At 43.5% G+C, this 26,872-nt stretch overlaps 1 protein-coding gene across 3 annotated transcripts in view; it reads right to left on the minus strand.

Moving 5' to 3' along the window:
- TPK1 (thiamin pyrophosphokinase 1) overlaps positions 1 to 26,227 on the minus strand; it is a 255,230-nt gene extending 229,003 nt beyond the window's left edge. For 2 of the 3 annotated variants that reach the window (XM_037030295.1, XM_037030294.1), the window contains exons 1-2: positions 26,136 to 26,227; positions 25,735 to 25,793 (exon numbers count right to left, since the gene is read on the minus strand). In XM_037030295.1, coding sequence (XP_036886190.1) covers positions 25,735 to 25,777 — 43 coding nt within the window. In that variant the 5' untranslated portion in view covers positions 25,778 to 25,793; positions 26,136 to 26,227. The remainder of the gene's footprint in view (positions 1 to 25,734; positions 25,794 to 26,135) is intronic. The other variant, XM_037030299.1, reaches the window with a different exon arrangement.
- Positions 26,228 to 26,872: the final 645 nt, after the last annotated feature.

Here is a 26,872-nt window from a genome sequence, read left to right on the forward strand (position 1 = left end):
TATTTCTGTAATTTTTATGTATTTATTGACTTTAGAGAGAGAAAAGAGGGGGAGGGGGAGGGGGGAGAGAGACGGAGGACTATGGCTTTGCCTTTCCACCGCCCACGCACTCACTGGCCGCCTCCCACCCGATGGGACCAAAGCCACGGCCCTGGCGCGTCCAGACGATGCTCCAACCACCTGAGTAGTCAGCCAGGCTTCATTGACTTATTTTTAAAGGATCGGCAAACTCCTTCTAGTTTTGAGCACACATGAGAAGGCTGTGCAGTGAGTAATGGGAACCTTGGGTAACCGATATACCTTAGAACACGAGCAGGTTGTTCTTGCCGATTAATTAGACAGCTGCTCTGAATTACACCTCACGCTGTCTTCACCAACAGCTAATTTCCTGCTGCCACTAGTAAATCCACCTGGAACTATGAATCCTTACCTTATTACCTTTTATCCCTTTCAAAAAAGGTATCGAAATTAACTTGTTTAGTTAGCTTTGGACAAACCCACAAACACCCTCCTCCTCAACACACTACTGGTTAGAGTATTAAAGTACACCATTTACTACACAATGACTAAGCAACATGGGGCTTTAGAACAACGCTAGTCTCCCTCCATTGCAAATTTTCTTCAACTGATGTAACCTTCATTTTTTGCGTTTTTCAGGTCATAATATACTTCTAAGTGAAGGGGAGGAAAACACTAGGTTGTAGCCTTTCTGATTGCAAAAGCCAATTTACATTTTATACGTCCAACCTCCAGCAATCGGCATTATGCACATCACAGCCTCACTGCGCACAACACGAAATCTCAGTTCTCTCTAACACAAATTTAGAAAAAAAACTTCAAAAGTTCATTTTTCAAGAATCAGAATTTTAACTTAATAGTAAGGAAATATTTCTAAAGTAATTACAAAAAGTACATGTTCGTCTGCACTAAATGTCAGTAATCCCGATTTTATACCATAAAACTCAAGCAATTGGCAACCACACAGACTATACAGCCTTGACAGGCTGAGCAAGCTCAGGGTTCTGGATCTGCCTGTTAATAAACAGCTAATTAAGTTTATGCAAATTTCTTTTTGAAGTGAAATTTTAATGAAAATTCTGACTATAAAAGAAAAATGGTAACCTAGTCTGTGCTCTTGTAATTACGACATTCTATTAAAATAATTTACATTGCTGCAATTTAAGTTTCAGTTCTGCGTTCCTTAGTTAAGTGTGTAACTAAATGTAAAGTGGATTCTAACAAATGTATATAAATGTCACTGGAGGTCCCAAGTAGAAATATTCTCATAGCAAATTATACTCATTCTTCTCTAGGTACCTTGCAGTGGCAATGAAAACACACTTCATTTTTTTGTCTGTATATTATCATAAAGTTTCACATCATTAAAAAAAAGACTTTATTTTGAATCCTAAATTCACTGGAAAACTCCAGCCGCACATGCAGCTTCCGTCAAACCTTTCCTTTCAGTGGTGGCATGGGTTGGCACTACATTTCAAGGACGTCACTCTTCACGTTCTCTCACCGTTCTCGGGGTACGGGGGCTTATTCAAAAGTCGGGGATAAAGGCCAGGATGGATCATCTACAATGTCTGTAATGATATTAAATAAAAACCCACCACTTTTTCACTAAAAATACTTTCTTCAGCACATGAGCGACTTCTTCCCATTCGGTCAGAGCAGAGGCCTTAATTGAGCTGGGGGTGACTCAGACCACCTCCCAGCCCTTCTCACAGGAAACAGTCTGATCTCTGCATCACCCCCAGCCAAGCTCCCAGGCATCCCTAAGAGCTTCCTGTGACCTGAGACACTGTGTGCCTCTCGTGTTAACCGTGCACCTGCAGGGGCAGGCCAGGACCACAGGCTCCTGGGTGGGAGGTGAACAGACCCCACCCACCGCCCGTCCTGTGGGACTGCACAGCCCTCCCAAGAACGGGTCCTGAGACTCCGCTTGAGCACCTCAAGAACAGTCAAGAGAACCGTAAAAAATGGAGAATAAGAACAGAGAGATGTCCCTTTTACAAGGATAAAGATGTGCAGAGAACAGAAATGCCAAATCTGAATTTAGATGACTATTTCGACCTAACACAAATGTTGTAATATCCACAGCTTTGCCAAGAAACACAGAAAGAATAAACCAGAACGGAACTGCAGCGGCCTGGTCGCTGTCCATGGAAGCCCAGGATTCCCTAGCAGCACTCACAGCCCAACACTGTTACTTCTCTCTGCTGAACAGCGACCTTGTCCGCTTGGGGCCCACGGCAGTGCTACCCAAATGGCCTTAGCTACAGAAGCTTAGAGAAAGGACGAAAAAGGAATTAGAAGATAATAGCTCAGAAAGTAATGCTTCTCAAACATTCTTTCAGACAGCAGGAGCCTGCAAGAGGCAGAGCCACAAAACCTTTAAGTTTGGAGTAACTCAGCTCATTCTGTCATCCTTAGAAACTGGACATGGGAACTTCCAATAAAAATACAATAAACTTTAAGCCTTGGCACGGGCAGACTCTCAGATCAGCTGCCTGGCTTTCATGCTTCCATAAAGATTGAAGAGGCCTGAAATCACACGTGTAAGGTAGTAACAGTTACAGGCCGCAAGAATTATTTGCATCATTCTCCCGCCAGTTTGACAGTGATGCCACTAAAAAAGGAGAAGAATTGCTGTTCAACCTTCAGTGGGAATTCAGCCTGCTCTCACTTGGTGGGATTCTGACATTATAGGGGAAAAGAACAGCTCTGCTGAAAATTAGTTCTTATTTTAAGAGCTTAAGTTAAGATACTGAACAAAGATAAAAGAAATTAAAGTAATTTTGAAAGGAAAAGCTGTCAATATATTCCCAGCTTCTTCAGGAACTCTCGAATTTCAGTTTCACAGTATAATTACCTCTCACAGTGGAAAGTTACAACTGCTCACGCACAATGAATATGTGAACCGGAGAATCTTAATGTTATAATGTAGCGTATGATTTATTGGGCAAGTACAGCTTTTATACAAAAAATGAAGCCCAAAGAAGAAGAACGACTTGGAATAGGGAGCACAGGTAGTACCTGTCTGCCCCTCACGGACACTCAGGGCCTGTGTGTGTTGGAGCCCCGTTGCAGGGTACGTGGCGGCCGGGGCACCCCCCCACCCGCCCCCTCCTGGAGTCCCTGCCAGACTCTCAGGAACCAGGAGGGACCTGTGATGGCCACGAGTATTAGCACTCTGCCACCCAGGGCATTAAACCGGCTTTCATGGGCTAGTTCGAGATGTAACCAACATTACAGCTTCATTTCCGTGAGAAAATGTATTCTGAGTTTAAAGCTAACAAAGAATACATCTGGGGTACAGCTGCCCATACAAATTTACTGTTAATTAGAGCTGATCAGCACAACACGGTATTTCTTTTACAAAGGTAAGTATGACACTCTCCAGTATCAACCACTAACTTTTTCTAAATTAAACTAGACCAAATATCTTATCCTCCGGCATGCACAAAAAGGCCAGAAATGACTTAAAAGTCACAGAATGACATGTACTAGCTTGGGGAATGCTCAGGACCCACAGCCCTGGCCCTCAGAGCGGGTGGAGGCGACCCCCACACAGCCCCCCACCGTGGTGACTGTCTGTGTGGGGTGCCCGTGTTTTCAAGTCCTGCTGCTTAGTTCTGTCAAACACAGAGCTTACTGAGATATGTAACTTATTGACCAAATTATATATGTGTGTGTGTATATATATATATAGCATTTTATTGATTATGCTACTACAGTTGTCCCAATCTTTTCTCCCCTTTACCCCTGCACCCCCAAACTCTCCAGCATTCCCCCACCTTAGTTCATGTCCATGTCCATGTAAGTTCTTTGGCTTCTCCATTTCCTATACTATTCTTCACCTCCCCCTGTCTATTCTGTACCTAACAATTATGCTTCTTATTCCCTGTACCTTTCCTCCATTCTCCCCTTTCCCCGTCCTCACTGATAACCCTCCTTGTGATCTCCATTTCTGTGATCCTGTTCCTGTTCTAGTTGTTTGCTTAGTTAGTTAGTTAGTTTGTTTTTTAGGTTCGGTTGTTGATAGTTGTGAGTTTGTTGTCATTTCACTGTTCATAGTTTTTGATCTTCTTTTTCTTGGATAAATCCCTTTAACACTTCATAGAAGAAGGGCAAGATGATGATGAACTCCTCTAACTTGACCTTATCTCAAAGGCACTTTATCTGCCCTTCCATTCTAAATGGAATCTTTGCTGGATAGAGCAGTCTTGGATGTAGGTCCTTGCCTTTCATGATTTCAAATACTTCTTTCCAGCCCCTTCTTGCCTGCAAGGTTTCTTTTGAGAAATCAGCTGACAGTCTTATGGGAACTCCTTTGTAGGTAACTGTCTCCTTTTCTCTTGCTGCTTCTAGGATTCTCTCCCTACCTTTAATCTTGGGTAATGTAATTATTGTGCCTTTTAATAAATGTAAACCAGCACTTAGTCTTTATAGGACCCACAGAATTTTGTTTCCTGGCAAATCCTCCAAAGACAGCCATTAAAGGCCGACTGTTTCTGGTAGACACTACCACCAATGGTGGTGAATACATTTACATTTTCATAATACTTTGACAGCATTTGTTTTCCGAAATAAGGTATTTATTTAACATACTATAAGCTGTAATATACACTTAATTTTTTCCAATAAGCTGGCTATTATTTATAAGGCATTCACTTGGATGACATCTAACGGAGTTATTTTTTTTAAAGATTTGACCCGGGAAGGGACAAATCTTTAGAGGGGAAGGGAAGGAGAGAGGGAGAGAAATATCAATGTGTGGTTGCCTCTCGTGTGTCCCCTGCTGGGAACTGGCCTGCAACCCAGGCATGTGCCCTGACTGGGAATCGAACCGCGATCCTCTGGTTTGCAGGCCCGTGCTCAATCCACTGAGCTACGCCAGCCAGGCTAACAGTTATTTTTGAGATGATAGATTGATACTGTGTACAGACATTCTTCTATGAGTTACATCTCCTAAGAAATATGCTAGTCAGGGATAATACAACGGCTGTTGCTTTACATCCCTTTAAAAAATCCCTTGTAAATATGCAATCACAATCTCTCTTCTTACCATGGCTTTCCAGTTCAAATATGTTGCTATTTAGTCCAAAATCCTATCCCTGTCTTATATTTCCTAAGTCATTTCCAATTAACCCTAATTCAGTCATAACCTTAGTTCATTCAGCATTTCAGTCACTACCATGTAGTTATTCGAATTAGATGCTCCAAAAGGTAAGAAATCTTTTGGACTTCGTTTCTCTCTCCTAGCCTTCATTTCTTTTTTAAATTTGTCTATCCATATATAATCAACAGACAACTTTCCCAGTCTTTCTCAAACCCAATCTCTTCTAGAAACCTAAACAATAAATTGGCCACTGTAAGAGATGTTTAATGCATCGAGCACTGATATCATGAAAGAATACTAGAACACTGTAGCAAAACCAGTAAAGCTATCTTTAAAGTAAGAAGAAATGTTTTATCGAATCATTTTAAAATAACTGATAAATGGGGTCAAGCTGCAAATGCATAATGCACCGTATTCTCATACATACTGTTAACTAACCTTTTATGTGTATATCAAGAATAAAAAACTCGGTCTTGCATATTTAAGTTTTAATAATCATCAATTAAAATATGCAAACAAAATATTTACAAACTGTGTTTACCTCTGACAAACTGATAATCGGGTCAAAATTGTCTAAAACACCTCTGAGCTACCAACAGAAAAGTCCAAAAGTCTAGGAATCGAGAGAAATACATTTAAAACACATACAAAACTTCCTCAAAAATTGTCCCTAACTCCTCCATTTATGACATACTTTTCCTTAATTTTTTTTCAGTTACTCCTTTTGACACAATTCTAACTATGTGATATGTCAAATAACAGCACATTAAAAGTAACTTTAAAAACCAGCATTTTGACTGGATACTGTAAGGCTCAAGACAAAGAAACTACATACAAATTCCATCGTCTAGTTAGTCATTTGGCTTCGCACAGGGCCCTGGGTTGGGTTAGCAGTTCTGAAAGCACCTCCACGTACACTAGTGTTGAACAATAAGTAAGCACACAGCATAAAGTGAGACCAAATAAGGAAAGCAGCAGGTCTAGCATGGGTCCTGTGACACTGGGCGGTCATCTGAGAGGAGGCCAGGATGAACTCATGGTGTTTCAGGAAACACACGGATCCGCACGTACAGAAGTATGTGAGGACAGCTCAGAGTGTGCATGAGTCGGCACACAGACTCCGCCGACTCTGTCCACCGGGAGGGCTTAGAGCTTGGACAGAAGAGCAGCAAGGCACACAGGTAGCCCTGAGGCCGGGGCTCCTAAACACCTCTCTCCAGTAAAAGGAGACCAGGCTCCTCGCAGTGGTGGCTTCCAGGGCCTGGGCAAGGAAAACACAGGGTACGCCTGGACCAGTTCAGCCAGAAGTTAAGAATGCTCAAACAATTTGAGAATATGTCAAAAGGGCCAAGAAACCCATTCGAACACTCAATGGTCAGAGCTAGAACGATCTGGACAACAAAATAAATAATAATGTGGAATTATAATGCAACACAATGAGGTATCTGTGGGTCCATGCTGACGGAAACACACAAGTAACTGGAGGAGGGGTCGCTCTTCCTGACAACGGAACCCTACTTAGTAAAAGGCAAAGGGAGGAGGCAAGAGAGAATCGCTGCGGGACTCCAGAGTGGTACCTCCTGCAAACAAAACTCACCGACAGACACGAAAACTGTCAGCCAAAGTCTAAACAGGGTATCTGCGTAATTTAAAAAGATTACCTGAAGATATTTATTAACTGCAAAAGGAAAAATATTCACTTTGTAGCAGAGAAGCCTGTGAGGAGATGGCTGCTTTGATCACGCAGGAAGAAGGTCACCAGCACCAGTAACAAGACGTTGACCTCCTGGGTCTGAGACGGGGCACCAAAAAGGGCACACCACTTCTGGGGCACAGCCGACAAAAGATGCATTACCCAAAGCCAACTTTGGGAAAACATCTGACAAGAGCAAATGAGGCATACTCTGTACAATAACTGACCACTATTCTTCAGACATGTGAGGCCATGAAAGAGCAGAAAGAGGAAGGAGACCTACTACATGCAGCAGGGCACGCACTTAGCACAAGAGATCCGAGGAGGAACAAGAAGTCACGTCATCGTTCCCCACGAGCTCGAGCCGGCCCGCTGATCAGTAACAGCACTGGTCAAGAAGTGGTATTGCCCTGTGATCCTTCACCTATTTCTTTGACGCGCTTTGACTCTCTTAAACTTTAGACCTAGACAATCCTTTCTCTTAAACAGAAAACTCAGGAATATTAAAAAATACTAAGCGTAAAGATCAAAACTAAAATCCTGTGCTAACCCACTACAGTAACATTCTAGGTACTTAAACGTCATGTATCACTTACTTGTTGAGTCAACATGTTATGGAGTTGTCAAATAATTTTTAAAGGAAATGGGCATTTCCGATAATGAATCGTTTTGAGTGAAACTATGTCCCATAAAATATCTGCTAGACCTGGGGAGAGTGTTCGTTGGTAACACAGGGTCTCCATTCCTGGGGCGCGGAAGGGGAACCTCAAGGGTTTCTCCATGCTGCTGCTCTCGGCTTGAGTGCCCGCTGACCGAGCATCTATGCATCTGCTACTGGCAAGGCACTGTTGGCAGGCTACTGTCACTTTACTATGCCTTTAGCACATACCCAGACCCCCTAACTACCCCAACGATTAGGCACACAATGAATGAAACCACTCCCCTAGGAAGGTTCCATACAGACGGACCCAAGTTAGTCTGGTGGGACAGGGAGCTCAGGCGGGAGAGCTTTTCTTAATCTGAAGGTAGGTAATGCTCTGAGGCAAAAGAGCATCAGAGAAACCTGGCCTCCAGTCACGGCCTCGGCCTCCTGACTCGGCTGGAACTCAGGCTCCTGAGTCTGAGATGTGTTAGAATGGGTAGGAGGCAAGGAGCATGGTAAACTCCTGGACCCAGAGAAACTTGACTCCTGGAGTGCTGTCACAAGGCCTTCCAAGGAAAGGCTGTCAAGGAAGTGAGACACTTCCTCTGCGATAAAAGTATACCCTGCAAATCCTCACCAGGACAGAGCTCTCAGATCCTGACTACAGCAAGATGACAAGGATTCCAAGTCCTGAGAGATCCAGGCTCGAGTTCCTGGAAGTCATCCTGTGGCTGGCCCAAACCGGTCCTGGTAACCTGACCTCACAGGCTTGGACTCTAGGACGGCTGGCCATTAGTGTGACCCAGTTTGGGCCAATATGGCATTTTAAAAAGTCAATTATGTGAATCTTGTGGAGAAGCTTTTGCTTCTCTCATGTGAAAGATGAACAGGCTGGCTGCCTGGTTTTTAAATGCCTGCCACCTCTTCTCTTCTTTCCGCTTGAAATGCACTGTTGACTCCATTGCCTGGAGTGAGCACACCCTTCAGCCCCCGTGAGACAAGCAGCAGCCGGGCTGGAAGAGCCCACAGAACAGACCTGCACCCCGTCAACAGAACGCAGCAGCTGCACCGACCAGGAGTTACCTACCTACAGAACTCTTGGCATCTAAGGGGGGAAAAAAGAAAAACACCCTCCTAATTGTTTGATCTACTGTGAGAGGAGTTTTTTACTACTGTTATCCAAATGCACTCCTAACTGATAAACCCTCTCCCAGCGAAGGACAGCGGTGCTCTCACTGACCAAGTTTACAGTGGCCCCAAAGAAAAGAGACACAGAGGCTGGAAAGGCCATCGAACCAGAGGAATAAAGCCACATCAGCAAAGCGTAGATGCATATAAAATGAGAATTGCATAGTGCTTATGTACCAGGCTCTGCAGCCAGGCCGCCCAGATACCTGATCTCAGGCAAGGCGGTCAACTTCCCTGTGCCTCATTATTCTCAACTCTAAAATCAGAGTGAGAACACACTACTCTTAATGAGGATAAACGAGGTAATACTACATGTAAAACTCTAGGAGCACACTGCTCCCTACATACAGTAAGCTCCCTGCAAACATCCATAATCATATTTATGCTGAGATTCAAAGACAAGTAGCTATTATGCAGACACAATAGATAAAAACGAGTAAGTATAGTCTGTGCAGCTCACTCATGGCTCACGGTAAAGTACAAGCGAGCAGAAAATGCCTCATAGACTTCAACCACCTTGAAAGTGTTCTTGTCTCAACTGAGTACTTCCTCCATGTCTGTTAAAAGCCCCATCAGCAGCTCTGACTCTTAGAAGCCAAGAAAATTGACTAAACATAAGCATTTACACTTAAGAAAACAGTTCAAGGACAAAAGTGTAATGTCAGGTTTCATCTCAAGGATCGCTCTTACCCGGCAAGTGGAAACAGTAACTCATCTGCTAACAGTAATAGAAAGGGTGAATTTATGATCGATTTCAAGCACCAGCACTACAGTACACGCTCGCCTTTCGGCTCTGTAACGCCGCAGTCCAATGCACACACCTCAGCGGAGCCACCAGGTTCTGTGAATGGCATTGGTATAAGCGGGCAAGCACGTGGCTCCCTTCACGTGGGAGTTGGACCTTCTGACCAACAGGAGCTGTAGCAGACCCACTGAAACAGGTAACACTAATGCAGGGGCGTTGATAACTGGCAATAGAGAACTTTCCAAAACCAATTACTTTTCCTATGTTAATAGTAATTTGGATCAAGAAAGAAACAGCGGAAATCAGAGGTACGCTATTTTATAGTTTTAATCGAAAACCATATAAAGTCCCCACCAGGGTTCCACTCCCAAACTAGCCTGGTTTTGAAAATGACTGAAGACCCTCAGGCACCGGACCCCTGTAAATGCCCATTACACCTCCCTTTCCAGGCCCGGCTCTGGCCCACTGGTCTTCGTCGGTCCTCCTGGCCTTTCCGCTCCACCCCAGATCTGTCAGCTGCTTCCCCTCCCCGATCCTGAGATCGTGCCGATGATCCCCATGCCACCTATCCTATTTCCCACTTTGGGGTATCATTCTTAAATTGGGGGGAGAAAACACCTTCAGAAATGACAGTAACACTGTGGTTCTGGGGGAAAAATAAGTCATTCCTATGGTTAAAAGGTAACACTTAGCACATGGAGATCAAGCACACAGAAATTAAAATACATCTAGTACATAACTGCTGCCCAGACATACAGTTATTGACTACCACATCCAGTTCACCTTTTTAGAAAACAAGCGGGGAAATACAAATCCAGATGGCCACGGAGGCTAATCATTCCCCACCTTTCCCCCATTTCTGGGTCTTCCCAAGGAGCGCAGTAGGTCAAGACTGAACAATGGAAAAAACAGGCTGAAATGAGCTGCACGGGGACAGAGGCTCCACCTCCCACAGCCCAGACCCCGGTGCCACAGAGGCACCCAGTGGGACATCACAGGGGTGGAGCCGTTTCCCACCATCCCTGCCGGTCAGCAGCACCAGCCTCCACACTCTCCGCCTGAGGAGGCCCGGCCATCACACAGCTCTGCTACTTCTCTGCCTGGCTGCATCCTTCCCCACCAAACACCATTCACAACCGCGCAGTACAGTGCACGGTATGAGCCATGTGTGTGTGTGTGTGTGTGTGTGTGTGTGTGTGCGCGTCCCTGCCCACCTGGCACCTGCTCCTGTAAGGCTTTATGCTATGTTTTTCCAGGTGTGTTTTCCTTTTGAGCTCTTACAATCTGTGACAGATGATGTCCAGATAAGGAACTTGAATTCAAAGAGACTTATAACTACTTACCTTTTAAATTAACAAGATAAGAATTTAACTGTCGCTAAAGCATAATGTTCAGGAAGTATTAAAACGTGACTTTCATGAAACAACAAAGTGAAAAAATGCCAAAGGCAGCACTTACCCCAGTGAATGGGGGTACCACCACAAATCTGAATCCAGGCAAACAGGATCACTAAAGCAAATGTGCTAGTCGACGTAAAAATGTAAAATCCACCATCAGAAGGATTCCCAAACCAATCCCCAAAGCGCTCAGGCTGACTCGGTGAACTGACAGGGGCAACGTGCAAACCACTACTAAGTCGTCTGAACCTGACTGTTGAATAAAAGGAACTGTGAGATACTTCTCTGGGCCTCGAGGCACCAGGAGTAAGGCACTGAAGCACCACGAGTCCCATGAAGGGAAAGAGTTTAGAATTCTCCACTAGAGGGCAGCACAATATATGGAGAGCTCTTCTTCAGAGGAGAAATCAACTGAACATCAAACTTTTTTTTGCGTTATTATAGATAATAATCATTTTCTGGACTCTCAGCCAACTTCTTACCCTCCCCAAATGACTCAGAGTTGCCAAAGACCTATTTCTATAAAGATCTGTGGAGCATCCCTGGCTGGTGTGGCTCAGCAGGCTGAGCACCAGCCTGCACCCGCAAAGGCCATTGGATCCATTCCCGGTCAGGGCACAGGCCTGGGTTGTGAGAGAAAACAGTGATGCTTCTCTTGCACATGATGTTTCTCTCCCTCTTTCTCCCTCCCTTCCCTCTAAAAAATAAATAAAATCTTAAAACAAAAGGGATTTGCCAGCACGGGCACATGGCAAGGGACACTCTGAAACGCTGCAGTGGGACGTGGGACCCATCAAGGGAACCTTTCCAGAAAGGTTTCCTTTCTGGAAACCCATCGAGGCACTGGTATGAGGCACCACAGAGGCTCGGATCTCTGCTGCTGTGACTCCACTCCCGGGAACTTTCACTCAACACAGTGTCAGATGTGGACTCAGATACACATCTATTTCACAGTGTTAATTACAAAACGTAAAAATTATCAAACAGCTTCAGCAGATATCTCAGTTTAACTATTCTTTCCAGGAGACTTCACTGAGGCCCCCAGCCCTTCTAAGTCACCCACTAAAACCAGGACTCTTTGTCGCCCCTTGTCACACTGCCCTCTAATTTCTGATTTACTTATCCAATCATCCTACTGGTCTATAACCTCCATGAGGGCCTGTGTGGACCATGTATTTGAATTAAATGGCATGGATTTAGCATCATGCCACATGCAATACTGAAATACTGGCTTAATGAAAAAAATACTATGCAGCCTAAAAATATGCACGAGTTTGTTTCCTCTACAGAGATAAAAAAGCAATTACAAGTATTAGTAACATCAAAACAAAATTACGTATGAGAAGAGCCTCACGTCACATCCCAGCTACATTGATGGAATATCAGAATCACATGCAGAAAAGCATGCGGACTGACGAGAAAGGGGACGTGCACATCAAGGTGTTGCTGGTGCAGAGAAAGGTGCCACCACGTCACACTCGGGTGAACCATTCTTCACTGTGTGTGTCCCGCCTGCTTCATCACTCTATGCGTTTCCACAGACGGACGACAGCAACACTCAGAAGAAAACCGCCCTGCGGGACGAGCTTAAAGGAAGTTTTACTCAGATGCAGATTCTCAGTCTGCCAGTTGGTTTTACATGGGGGCCTGGGAATCTGCATCTCACAAGCAAACTGCACCCAGGCCCTGCCATAACACTGATGCTGCTGGTCTGGGCACTGTAAGTTGAGTAGCAGGGCCTTTGAGCATCATACAAGGAAATCTGTGCATGCAAAGGAGGGGGCGAAGGGCGCCCTTTCCCGTTTTGTTTTGGAATCCTGAAGCACCGCTCCTCTGAGGATGTATCCGAACCTTCCCGATGAGGATGTTCAATCTCCCGTGGATGCCACAATTTAAAATAATGGGGAACACCAACATAAGAGAGGGGTCGTCAGGACAGACCCCATGGAAATTAAAAGGATATTAGAGGAATACTACAAACAACTCTATGACCACAAGTTTAAAAATCTAGATGAAACGGACCAATTCAAGGATGAAAGAGAAACACAAGCTGCCAAAACTCACATAAGAATAAATGATCCACATAGACCTGCATCTATGAAAGAATTTGAATCAATAACTAATAATCTTCCAAAACAGAAAGCACGAGACCCAGCTGGGTTCACTGGTGCATTCTACCAAACACCTAAAGAGGAAAGAACACTGACTCCGCAGTCTCCTTCGGGAGAGAAGCAGAGGGAACACTTTCAATTCTTTCCATGAGGCCAGCATTACCCTTAAACCAACACCAAACACAGACATTATGAGAAAACTGCAGGCCAGTATGTCTCAGGAACACAGACGTAACAATCCTCAAAAAATACTAGCAAGTTCAATCTTAAGGATAAAAAATTATAAACAATAATCAAGTGGGATTTAGTTCAATTATGCAAGGCTGGCCTAGCAACCAAAAATCAATTAATGTCATAATCCACGACATCAACAGACTAAAAAAGAAAAGTAACGTGATCATATATGCCTACATGCAGAAAAGCATTTGAAAAAAGTCTGACACCCATGTATGGTAAAAAGTCTCAGTAACTAGGGATCCAGGGGAGACTTCTCAACTACATGAAGGCTATCTACAAAACAGCCACAACAAACATCCCACTTCATGGTGAGAAACTCCAAGCTTTCCCAGTGTGATACTGGGAAACTATTAGATACACCGAGAAAATATAAGAGAGCTCAGAAATAGACCTTCGTACATATCTTTGACAAGGAACAAAGGCAATACAAAGGGCGAAGATGATCTCTTCAACAAATGATGCTGGAACTGGACATGTAAGACGGTCTGTCCAGAAAGCATCCAGCCACGTACTATGACAATCAGAGACATTTACTGAAGAAGCTGGACGTACAAATACATTGCACACAGGACAATGATGCCTCAGTTCCCTTCAAAGTAGGCACCTTGGGACCTCACACAGTTCTTCCAATTGCCATCAGCTGCCCTGTGGTATTTTCCTGAATCTCATCCATGGTCTGAAATCTCTCCCCTTTCAAAGGTGGTTTTAGTGTGGGGAAAAGGCAGAAGTCTCAGGGCACCACATCTGGGCTGTAGTGGGGCTGAGGCACCTGGGTGATTTGATGTTTGGCCAAAAATCTCTGCACAAAGTGTGATGCCTGAGTGGGCAGGTTGTGGTGATTAAGCTGTCAATCACCGGTTAACCAAGAGCTGCAGCCTTCTAAATCATCCAAAACGTTTCCATGAAGGAATGTTCAAGCTTAACACAAAAAAATCTGACGCAGATTTGTCGCTCTACTCCCTCAGTCATTTTGAATGTGATGGCCACACAGTACACATGCTCACTCAACAGTATCTGCCACCCCCGCTGACTAGTACAGCGAAGTTGTCAGTGTTCACACATGTGCATTCCAGTCCATGTACTCCTTGGCCACCAGGTTACATCAGTGTCATGCAAACTGTTCTCATTATATTAACAGTGGCTGACATTTTCCAGACAGACGTCATACATACAAAAATGAATTTAGACATAAACCCACACTCTTCACAAAACTGATCTCAAAATGAATTGCAGACCCAAATGTAAAGTGGAAAACTATAAAATTCCTAGACGATAACACACAGGTAAACCTAGATAACCTTGGTTTGGTGTTAGATACAACACCAAAGGCACAAACCATTTAAGAAATAATTGATAAATTGGTCTTCATTAAACTTTAAAACTTCTCTGCGAAAGACAATGTCAAAAGAATGAGAAGATAAGCCATACAGACCAGGAGTAAAAATCTGCAAAAGAAACATCTGATAAAGAACTGTGTTTCAAAGTATACTAATAACAAAACTTAACGAAATGAAAACAACCCAACAATAAAATGAGCCAAAGATCTTAACAAACACCAAAGACACACAGGCAGGTAACGTGTATATGAAAAGATGCTCTATCACGTCACACGCCACAACACCACCACAGAAACCACCGCGCGCCTACCAGAACGGCCAAAACCCAAAACACGGACACCACCAAACGCCAGAGAATAGGAACTCGTGCACACTGACGGTGAGAACGCAACAGTATAGTCACTTTGTCAGACAGTCTGGCGACTTCTTACACAGCAAAACAAATTCTTACCAGATCCAGCAATCATGCTCCTTGGTATTTACGCAAATTTGAAAATTTATGAGCACACTTTGTTCAGAATCACCAAACTTTGGCAAGAGCCGAGTGCCCTCCTGTGGGTGGTGGGTAAACGGTGGTCCCTCCAGAAAGAAACGAGCTGCCAAGCTATGAGAAGGCACAGAGAAAGCTTAAGTGCCTGTTACTAAGTGGAACACGCCGCTCTAAAAGCGACGTGCTGTATGATTCCAACTACACGTCTGAAAACGGCAAGACTACATGGAGAAAATGAAAAAATCAGTGGTGGTTGGGGCAGTGAAAACACTGTATGATACTGTCTGATGGACAAGTCATCACTGTGCACACGTGTCCAAACCCAAAGATGTGCATCACCAACAGTGGGCCTCAACGTCAGCTATGGACTGTGGGTGCTGATGGGTGTCAGCGTAGGTTCAGTGGTTGTAACAAAGGAGCAGGATGCTGGTAACGGGAGAGGCCCGCCAGTGTGGGGCTGGGGCATATGGGAATTCTATGTACCTTCCTCTCAAATTTTCTATAAACCTAAAACTGCTGTAACATAAACAGCTGTGGGGTTTTTTAACGGAAAACAGGCTCCCACTAAGCATTCTTGAGAACACCTGATTTTCCCCAAGTAAATTACTGATGCCTGTACTGGGGTAGTGGATTTGCAAAGTGTGAAATGTAAGGAAAACTGACATATGTCAGTACTGACATACTGTCGGAAAACTGACGGTATGTCTTGCAATGCCCAGAACAGTTCCTGGTACATGACAGGCAATCAAGTAATTGCTGAACAAATAACTACAATAGTTAGCCTGAAAAAAAGAAAAGAAAAGAAAAACGTGGATAAGGTTTTTCAATACGTGAGGGCAATTCAGTAGCAAGCAAGTAAAAGTCTTCTGTACTGTTTCAGTTAGAAAACAGAGTACTAACGGTCAATTTCAGCTTGTTTTAAATACGCATTTCTAACGCTCAGTCGCCCAACAACAGTGCATGTTTGCGTAATAGGGAAGCGCTACCTGAACACGTTCAAGCAAAAACACTGAACAGCCGCCTCAGAGAATCACTGAGAAACAGACCTGCCCTGGACTCCAGGGATTTCTCAGGGCCCCTCCCACACACAGGATGTGCTACTTCCCCCAGGTTACCCAGGCCAGGAAGAAACCACAAGGGCGGTTTAAGGGCAGCTTTCCCACCATAAAAAAGAAAAATAAAATCGCCTCAACATAAACAGCAGCAACCGAGCCAGAAGCCACAACCTTACACATGACCTACGAGTAAATCAAATGCGTAAACTCTCTGCAAGTCATAAAAACGAAAGAAGCTGTTCACCATGATGAATGGAAACCTTCAAAGACAACAGTGCGATAAAGATGTGGGAACACTCCGAGGACAAAATCCATTGGTCTGAGCATCTGTTTGCCACCTACAAAGAGTAACTCTTTCTGATGCATTTAACCACACACACAAAAAAGAGAATAAAGTTCATCTGATGGGAAGTTAATGCACAAACACACCTCATTTTTCCGAGAAAACCTCAAAAGACATCTGGAATTGATGTATCAAAGCCCACAGACTTTTTGGGTGTGACATTTCAGCACTGTGAATTTAAACCTGCTCCCACAGCTTCACTTGAGACTTTCAATAGTTTCATCTAAAGGAGTGTTTTTAAAATGCTATAAAGTATCAATTTACAAAATTCTCTTAAGGAATTAAGATTATTTTTAAACTAACTTTAGAAGGTTCTGTTTCTAAAAGCACACAGCTACGAAAACGGTAAAATGGAAAGACAGGGGCACACTACAGAGACCAAGTTAATGAGATAATTACTGAGCCAAAAGAAACTATTTGGCCACGTGTACAATGAGGATAAAGCAAACGTCTGTCTCCGGATATGAGAAAACTAATTAAAAGGTCGACAAAAATTATGGCAAGTAGGAGAATCGAGTAAAATACAGGGAGAAGTTAGAGGGCGTCAAACGCGCAAAGTGCAGTTACGGTAGAAAGTCAGCACGTCATATCGAGCGAGAAGTCAACGGAAGGGGGTAAGGAGGAGGGATTCCAACAACTAGGAGCTCCGCACCAGGGGCGGCTGAGTGCTCACAGCAGTGAACTTCCATGAACACTCAAGAGCCCTGCGGACCACCTAGGACAGGTTCCTGAATTTCAAAAAAGGCAGGAGAGTAAAGGAAGAGGATTAAAGCCTGTAACTCAACTATCCGCTGCTTCGTCTCTTAGCTATATTAACCAGCCCCGCATCACAGAAACATCCCACACCTCCCTGTCACTCAGAGATGAAAGTTTCCTTAAAAATATTGCTAGTTGTACAGGTCCCAAAGCAGCCACGGTGCTTTAAGTAACAAAAAATAAACAAACAAACAAAAAGCTACGCTGACATTAGGAAAACTCTAGTGTCTGCAAACCCAGTTTCAGCTCCGGTTCTATCTCCAGTGCCTGTCAGAAGGCTTTCCTTCCAGAGGAATATGCCACGCCCTCTGTCTGAAGTTCGTTCCAAAGCTGGCGACACAATTAAAAGCAAAACTGTTGATACATCATCACAAAACATACCACAAATGACCACTAAATACAGAGCAAGCATTTCCACTGAGAATCCAGCATCTGGATTGGGATTTGCTGAAAGTCCAAACTACACGTCTGCGTTGGAAGGTTTTTACACGGAAAAAAATGTAAACTGTCGCGTTAATAATTATTATGGTTACATGGTGAAATACTACTTTAGATATTAGGGTAGATAAGTTATAGAACTAAAACTAAGTTCACTTGTTCCACCTTTTTAATGAGGCCACTGGAAAGTCTTAAATGACCACGCCATCACCCTTCTGCTGTACTGTACTGGGCAGCCTGCTGAGGAAGGGACTCTTTCGTAGGAAGATTTGTCGGTTCCTTCTCATTTCTCTACAGCATCTGCTGGGGTGTGGTCCATACCAGGTGATATTCAGAAAGTGTTAAGTAAACCGAAAACTTTGTGTAAGTATAAAACAGCAACTAGGTAGGACTGAAATGGACTTCTTGATTCACATGCCAGCCATATTCTAGTGGAGTGACATTAAAATCTCCCTTCGTTGGGAATCACGAGAATTCGAAAATATGGATCAAGTCCATGTAGAAACGTCCAGCTGAAATGTAAACTGACATACATAATGTGTTGTGTGCCGAGCTGCACGTCCTCACACAATTCCCACGTTGAAGTCCTAACCCTAACCCCAGACTGTGGGCTGCATTGGAAGGTGGAGCCCTTAAAGGGGTAATTTGGGCGAAATGAAGTTATATGGATGGCCCTGACCCAATATGACTGGTGTCCTTCTAAGACTAGGAGGTCAGAAGACAGGGGACACACAGACCGAGGGGCAGCAGACGGCCCCAACTCTGAAAGAAGGCAGTCTTCTGCAAGCCAAGCAGAGAGGTCCCCGAAGAAACCAAATCTGCCACCACCTTGACCGTGGACTTCTAGCTTGAGAATTGTGAGAATATAAATTTCTATGATTTAAACCACCCACTCTATGGTACTTGTTAAGGCAACCCTTGTCCACTCATATACTGTTCCAAACACTTAAAAAATGTTCAGTAACTGAGGGGAGTGTTGGTTTTTACACTGAAATTTAGCCATATTTCAAGTGCTCGGTAGCCATGTAGCTAGTGGCTGCTGTGTTGGGCAGCTTATCTCGAGAGTAGAGACCAAACCAAATCAGGATACTTAACTGGCCCTGACTGGCAAGGCGCAGTGGGTTGGGCATCATCCCACAAAGCGAAAGGTCTCGGGTTCGATTCCCAGTCAGGGCACATGCCTGGGTTTCTCTCCCTGTTCTTCACTCCCTCACTCTCACTCTAAAAATAATTAAATAAAATCTTTAAAAAATAATTCATCGGTAAGGAGATGTGACCAAATAATGTCACTATATTATTGGTGTATATTGAGACAGTTTTAATGTTTAATTTAAAAAATATGCAAGTGAATCAAATCTACCAAGTCATTTTACTATGATTTTCTGAGTAAAGATTAAAGAAGGGGATTAATAGTTCAGGGCTCGGTTTAGACCATGTGAACAACATCATCCAGGATTCCTGAGGGGTCCGTCTGCTGCTGCCAAACACAGAGGACTACGGACGGAGACGGCCAGCACACACACAGCAGGACGAGAAGTCAGAACTCTCGCTGCAGATAACCCAGCAATTCCCAAATCACCCACTGGTAAACTGGGGAACACTAATGCTTCTCATGCCTTTGGTGAACTTAATCAGGCATTTTCAGTGGAAATTAAATGCCAGAAGAGTAAGAGATGGCATGAATATATACTGAACAGGATTTCCCATATTCATTACCATTCAACCATGAGGCATCAAAAATCCGGGTCCACCATTAATAATCCATTCATCTATAAATCAAAAGTTCAACAAACATGGAAGAAAAATGCAGAATTTAGGAAACAAAGAATAGTTCTGCTAGACTTTTTTAAATACTCTTTCCCCTAAGTTGGCTGAACACACTGAAGGAAGTAGCCATCTGCTTTACAAATCAGAATAATCAATGGAAGGATTTCAAAGTTTAATACTGAATATAAGAAAGTTCATCTAGTGGAGTGGAAAGCATTATTCATCTGCATGGGACTTCACTTAAACTTGCCCTTTATACTGTCTTATACTTGCCCAACGACTCCATGTCTGGGTAGATTACTTTACATACAGAAACTAAGGCACGGAGAAACGCACATATCTAAGGCCACGGTAACTGCTGAAAAAGAGGCTGAAACACAAACCTAGGGTCTCTAGTTCCAACGCTTTGCTGTGGGCGTGACCCTGTACAAGTACCATAACTGTGGCCAGCACAGCGCCGTGCAAGAGTTGGTTGCTATAAATATTTGCAGTTTAATTATGTTGGCTTGAACTGTGATACTTCAAATGATAATTAAATTCAGAATAAATCTAAACAATAACATAAAATAACAAATAAAATTACAGTAAGCCTCAACAATGGTGATTCAGATCAGAAGAAATAACTCCCAAGAGCATTAGGGATCTTTTTAAAATTGAAACATAATCTTTTTGCAAAGAAATACAGAGTGTGATAAAGGGCTTTCTAGCATAAAACTTATTCATAATGATCAAGTTACGTGGGGAAAAGAAAATGGATTTCTCCACTGAGTTTATATTAATGTATGTTGAAAGTGAATGATGTTTCATATCTGATTGCAGTCTTTTTATTCTATCAGATCTATTTAAGAGTGATGGAAAGCCTTTATTTAAAATGTCAATGTTCAATGATAAAGGGGATTTAAAGTGTGAGGGACAACTGTGCTAGATTTTAAAAGACTGAATGGACTGCACAGGCAGCCCTAGTTTGGAATAAGCAATTGCAAAAGTCGTTTTCGAAGCAATGGAAAAGTTTACATTTGGGTGGTATCAGATATGTTATTTTCTACAAAATAAAAAGCTGTAAACCCACTTTTGCCTCACCCTCTATACGTACTGTTATAAGAAAATTAACTAACATCCATATTTTTATTAAACCAGAAATTAAAGCCTCGTGACTGTCTGCTTTGTGTCTCCAGATTGCGAAGAAATAATTCTGAGGACAGTTTGCCTCTTCACTTTTATTTTAGTTGTAAAGTGTGTAAAATAAATCAACTTTACTTTCAAATACATGGAGTTCTGAACATAAAGCTCTATGATAAAAACTGAAACAATCACACACTGAAGAACAAAGCAAAAAAAGCCCAGAATTATAAGAATATTTTGAAAAGGCGCCTATATTTACAGACTTGAGACTAGCAACAGCGTTCCCTTACCACTTAAATATTCTTCTTCCTTCATTAAAAAAACTTCAGAGAAATAGAAAAGCAATGACTAGAAACTAACTCAAATGTTTGCATCCTTACTGTGCGCCACTGTTCAGTGTTTTAGTCTTTAAGCTCCACAGCAATCTCTCAGGAATGGGACGTTATCCCTATTTCGCCAATGAGAAAAATCAAGAGTCAAAGAACTATATCCAGAATAAACTCTTGGTAATCATCTTTTAATATATATAAATCAAACTGTAATGTTCTACAGCTAAAACTGTTACAATATATGTCAACTGTATCTCAATTTAAAAGAAAGTCCTACAAATTGATTTCAAAAGTGTGTGGCGGGGAGCCAACCCAACAGAAAAGGCTGGAGGCATAAACAATACACAAAAGATAGAAACCCCAGTAAACATGTGACGCGATCAGCCTTCCTGATGAAGGGAAATGCGAACTAAAATCACAGAGACACCTCTGAAGTTCAGAATGGCTGAAAGTTAAGAGTCCAGAGGCCTGGAAGAAAACATTCCAGGCAACAAACTTAGCAGGAGCGGAGGCAAGAGCAGTGAGGAAGCCCGAACAAAGGTGAGCAGCTCAGTCTGGCTGGGCAGAGGCACAGGATGAAAGCATTCCGGAAAAGCAGTTAGGAATCAGATCTGGAGGACCTGTAAGGCCAGAATAAGGACTTTAACCAGTAATATATGACTATCAAAGCAGGATATGGACAACACAATTGAGTTGAGTTTCAGGGCACAGAAAAGGCTACTTTGTGTGAATGTTCCAAGGGGACTCAGCAAAGAAAGCAAAAACTTTCTGTTCTCTACAATCTGTTTCACCCTCATCGCTCAACCACATTCTTCCAAAATCTCCAGCTGCACTTTCCAGCCTAGTCAGGCCTTCGCCACCTTCACTGGCCACCAGGTGTTCCCGTTCAAGGTCACAGGCAGCACTGAGGTCTCCCTCAAGCACAGCCCAAGCGAGGCCTGCAGTGCTCTCCCGCTTCCCCTAGGCACTCACCATTTCAATCCAGGGCTGCGTGGAGGCCCAGTGGGTGCCGGTCTGCCCCATGGTTTCTCTGCCTACTCCAGCCTGCCCTCAGCTCCTTCCCCCCTCCCTGCGATTCCTGTGTGGGTTCCACAACACCAGGCTCAATCTCTAACTACAAACCATCTCGCTCTGTTCTGGACTCTCCTACAAGACTGTAACATTCCCGATGAGACGGATAAAGGCCGTCACATCTTTCACGTTTGCACACCCCACAGCACCTGGCACCGAAGGGCGTACACTAGCCGTTAGTTCCTCTCTATAACAGAAAGGCAAACATACCCTTTAATCCAAGTTCCATTTCTAGACATTCATCCTGATATACTCACATAAATATGTAGAAACAACGATCAGAGATATGCGCCGTTGCTCATAACAATTAAAACCAGATATAACCTAAGAATCTACTAAGAAAGACTAGTTTGTTCGGTCTGTGCTGCCTACACAGCAAAACAAAACTTGGGACACTGCGCACACGGCCCATAAGGAAGCGGGCAGGGAAAGCAGTTGCAGAAATGGACGCACAGCGGGTCCTGTCTGACTTATATACACACAACTCAGACGAGCACAGAGTTTGAGTGATAATCTCTGGGAACCTGCATAGACGCTTCAGTTCAGGGACATTTCTCTTTTGTTTGAAAAAAATTTAACAAAGAGCACATACCATGTTGTTAGTAAAAAATATTTGTATTTTCACTCATCGCCCCGCCAAATTTTCATTTATGAAACAATTCATAATATGAATCCATTTTGTTTAAAACAAGAGTAATACTATGCGGGGTATATGTATCAAAGTAAATATTTAGAATATATGCCAACTTTTAGTAATGGTTATTTCTACAAGAGGAATTACAGGAAAATTTTACATGCTAAGTTAGTAGTTTTTCTTTTTAAAAAATAAGTATTTACTTACAAAAGCAAAACAATTTTTTTTAATCTCTCTCTCTGAGGAAGTGATCATCCCAAAGAGCATTTGGCCTACCCAGCAACTTGTTAATCTGAAGAGAACAAGCTTAATTTTATTTGGTGGGTTGCCCAGGATACTAAATCTGAGAAAGCAGTATAGGTAAATCAGACCCACAAAAGAAGTACACAGGAATTATTAACAAAAACACTATTTCTCTGCCAGGTAAGTATTAAATGTCTGTTTATGAAGGGGATTCCTCTGTATAGTTAGCCTCAAACATTTACTGAATTACTATCAATATAAAGGGCCAACTACTACACGGGTCCCTCAGGATACACTGCTGTTTTTAACTATCTCTTCAGTGTCGGGAGTCAACCATTAAATTCCTGGGGCCCTTGCTTCATGGCCAGGGCTTGAGATGAGACATATACATGCATACACATACATGTGTATACACATACACACACATGTGTGTATACATGTATGTATACATTTACTCTTAGGAGCGAGAGAAAAAAAGGATGACGACCACTAAGTCACGCAGACACCCCCCACCCCCCAGGGAGTGCTGGTATATCTCGGTGGATCTGTGCTTTCAGCAAGACATCGTGGTTGCTTCAGGTCCCTCTACACCTGACTCCAGTTTGCAGTTTACAGACATCTGCCTTAGAAGTCAAGGCCACCTCCAGCAAGCCCTTGAGGAAAACAGAAGGCGCACAACTGCCCGTGTCTCCTGCAGGCTATGGCTCCAATCTTTCTCCACCCTCAGCCCCAACCACCTTTCTACTTTCTCCCTAGTCTCGCAGCCGAATATAATAGCTTATCACTAGGGGTGCTGATTTACTTCCATTACAACTCATTAAGGCTGCACTCACAATAACCCTGCCAACCATCCCGTGTTACACAGGAAGAAACCGAAACATAGTTGATTCCAATATCCACATCCACGGTTCAAGCAACTGCAGGTCACAAGAATTCAGGGAACAGAAGTTACGTTGTTGTGTTAGAATTTACCATGCAGTCTTTTCTTTTTCCTTGTCATTATTTCCTAAAAAATACAATGTACAACTATGTATATTGCATTAAGTATTATAAATAATCTAGAGCAGATTTAAAGTACAGGGGAAGATACGCATAGGTTATATGCAAATACTACACCATTTTATGCAGGGGACTTGATTTCAGTATCTGCAGGGTTGGGGGTGGGGGAAGGGCTGTCTAGAGCCAATCTCTTCCCAATAGGAGGGACAACTGTACAAAAATGGGTAACTACTAAGTGGCAAAGCGAAGATTTAAACCCAAAGGTTCTCATTCCTAGACCCCAGCTCTAATATGCAGCCCTCATGTCTGTACTGTGCACTCCGTTCGACCTAGAAAACACCAGAAATCTCCACTCAGCATAGCACCTGGGTTTGAGTAACAAAGCTGAGACTCCAGCACACCTGGGTTCAATGCTTACTCTCGGAAATGCTGTTGGCCAGGCCAATACCAGGTAACAAAGCACGAAGACATTTAGTTTGCAAAATGTTTACATTTTCCAAAGCTTAACTTTTGAAAAGCTGTTTCATGTATAAAAACTCCACCACAACAAACCTATCTAGGTTCAGACTCTAGTTTGCTGTTTCCTTCACCTGTAAGTAAGATGTAAAGGGATGTGTGGACCACAGGGAATCCCTGCAGAGTCAGAAGTACGGGTCCCCTACTGTTGATTCTCTCAACCTTGGAGGTCTTTTCTCTCACTTCTCCCAGGATGTGGAAAAGCTGACAAGTTCACACCAAATTCAATACCTTAAAAAACAGTGATTTTCAATCCATGTGCCACAAGAATTTGTAAAACCTGCAAAACCTGACTAGTCTCAGGCACGGACCTCTTTACCCTGTTTGTTTTTCAAGCAAACTGTCAAATGAAAAAATGACAACAGCCAACAGGACAATAGCCATCTGGCATGAATGAATCAAAACCATGCCTGCTTTTGTCAGATCAGCAAAAAAAACATTTTCTGGTGCATCTCAGAATTTTAGTAATTAGTTTATGTGTGCCATGAGATGAAAGAGGTTGAAAATCACTGCCTTAAATAGAACATGAATTTATGTTCAGGGTCAGAAGTAACAACTGCTTGAGTACAGTTGGTAGGGTAATAATCTGGGTGTAATAATGTATAGTTTTAATGTGAACATTTCATCTAAAATGTATGCTAGAGTGTGATACTGTTGTTACAGAATTACATGCTTATGATTTTGTACTAAAAGATTCTGTGATAAAAAAGGGGGGCGTTATTTGTGCTAGAAAGGTAAGTTACAGAAAACAAATTTAAATATTACAAAATGATGCACTATATTTGAATTGTGAAACTGATAAACTAGAGAAGTTCTCTACAACACAAAAAACTGGTAGATAAAAAGATATTTCATCATCGCTTCTCAGCCTTTTGGCTAAGATCAAGTGTAAAAGATATTTCATGTGCAAAATTATGCCACAAATCAATTACTACACTGAGAATAAACGCCACTGACAATTAGCCTCATAACGCATTCCTTCCACCTATTTCCATGTGAATTACGATCATTTGAAACTTTAAAGTAACAAAAATCCTTAAGTGCCCATTATATCTTTAAAACATTTTATATAGCCATTTAGTAATCTTTTATTGGATATTTTCAGGCACTTCGCAGAATGGACAGGCAATAACTGACTGATCTTTACATCTTTGATGTCTGAAGTTCTGCTGTGTTAGAGATTAGTTCACAGTTGTTAAGGGGCCTCACAACTAACGCGTTACAAGTAGCTCTTAACGCTTCCCCAGGTGGGATGCATACAATGTATCAAAGTCGTTTAGCCCTCACTAGAACTCTGCAGGGCAAGGACCAGGAAACTGGCGCGGCAGGTTAAACAATGAGCCTAAGGGTGCAGAGATAAATGGAAGGCAGACTGGAAACGATGCCGGGTCTAGCTAGAGTCCAGGTTTGTTTTTTTTTTTTTTTAATCCCTCCTGGACTCTGGGCAAGAGCCCATCAATGACACCGGAAAACGTGGAAAAACATACAGTACCAGTGGGAAGCAGGGGTTCCAACGGGGTAAAGGCATGCTCCATATCGGATTATTGGCCTCTGCATTAAAAAAATAAAAATGCCACGTTAGCATTTCTAGTTAGGCAGTTCGCGAAATCCTCAGGACATCTGGCTGCTTTAATCCCGCGCCCCCGTTGGTCCGCCGAGGACGACGCGCGGGGAACCAGCGGGGACGCTGGAAGCCCGGTGCGCGCGGGTCTCCGGGGCGGTTGGGGCACAACCCAGAGGCACGGCGAGCGCCTCTACGCGGTCGCCCCGTCCAGTCCCTCCCGGCGCCTCCGTCACCATCCGGGAACGAGACCAGCGAGTGGCGCCCGCCCCCTCCCCACTCCCGGGGCCGCGCGCCGAGAACGCGAGGAGCAGAGCAGTCGTCGCACTTACACAATGGCGGGTGGAGCCACCAGCGAAAGAGCGCGCGCAGCGGGAGCGAGGACATCGACCGCTCGGCAAGCGGCTGAGGCGCCTCGGGTGGCGCGCGGCAGGCGCTCCCGGGTTTAAGTAATGGGAGCGCGAGGCGGCCCCGCCCTTTCCGGGAGCTGCGGCGCCGGCGAGGCGCGCGCCCTGCCCGGACCGCGCGTGCGCGGCGGTGTGCGCGATTCAAGGTCTGTCGCCTACTTTCTCTGGCCCAGTTTTGTCTCTGTCCGTCAAAATTTTTGTTTTGTTTTGTTGTGTTGTATTTTTTTTAATTTGGAAGAAACGTGAAGCCACCTACTGGCAGTTGCATTCGCTCCAACACGGCCCAGGTGAAGAGGCTGTTCTGTTGCCAGGCAACTTTTTTCTTTTTTTTTTTACAAGACTGAGCAAGCCTAAATCCAGAAAAGTTCTGTTTGGGCAAAAATCCCTTCCTTGTACCTGCTGTCGCCCTACCGCTACCCACGGGCCCCCACCTGTTGGAGGGAGCCCCTGGTCCTCAGAATCATCTTAAATGTATTTAAACACAGTTATGCTCCTAGGCTTCAACTTCTCAGCTAAATGCAGTTTGCACAAGGTTCTTGCATGGTAACGTGTTCAGATTCTAGTACTGTGGTTCCCATCCTCAGAATGTAATGTTACTTACAAATCATTTCCCCTAGAACCGGTCAGACCTGCACAGCTCTCAGCACCTAAGGACCCATGCA

The sequence above is a fragment of the Sturnira hondurensis genome, unplaced genomic scaffold (assembly GCF_014824575.4).
Source record: "Sturnira hondurensis isolate 20B ecotype Veracruz unplaced genomic scaffold, ASM1482457v3 Scaffold0001547, whole genome shotgun sequence".
Lineage (NCBI taxonomy): Eukaryota > Metazoa > Chordata > Mammalia > Chiroptera > Phyllostomidae > Sturnira > Sturnira hondurensis.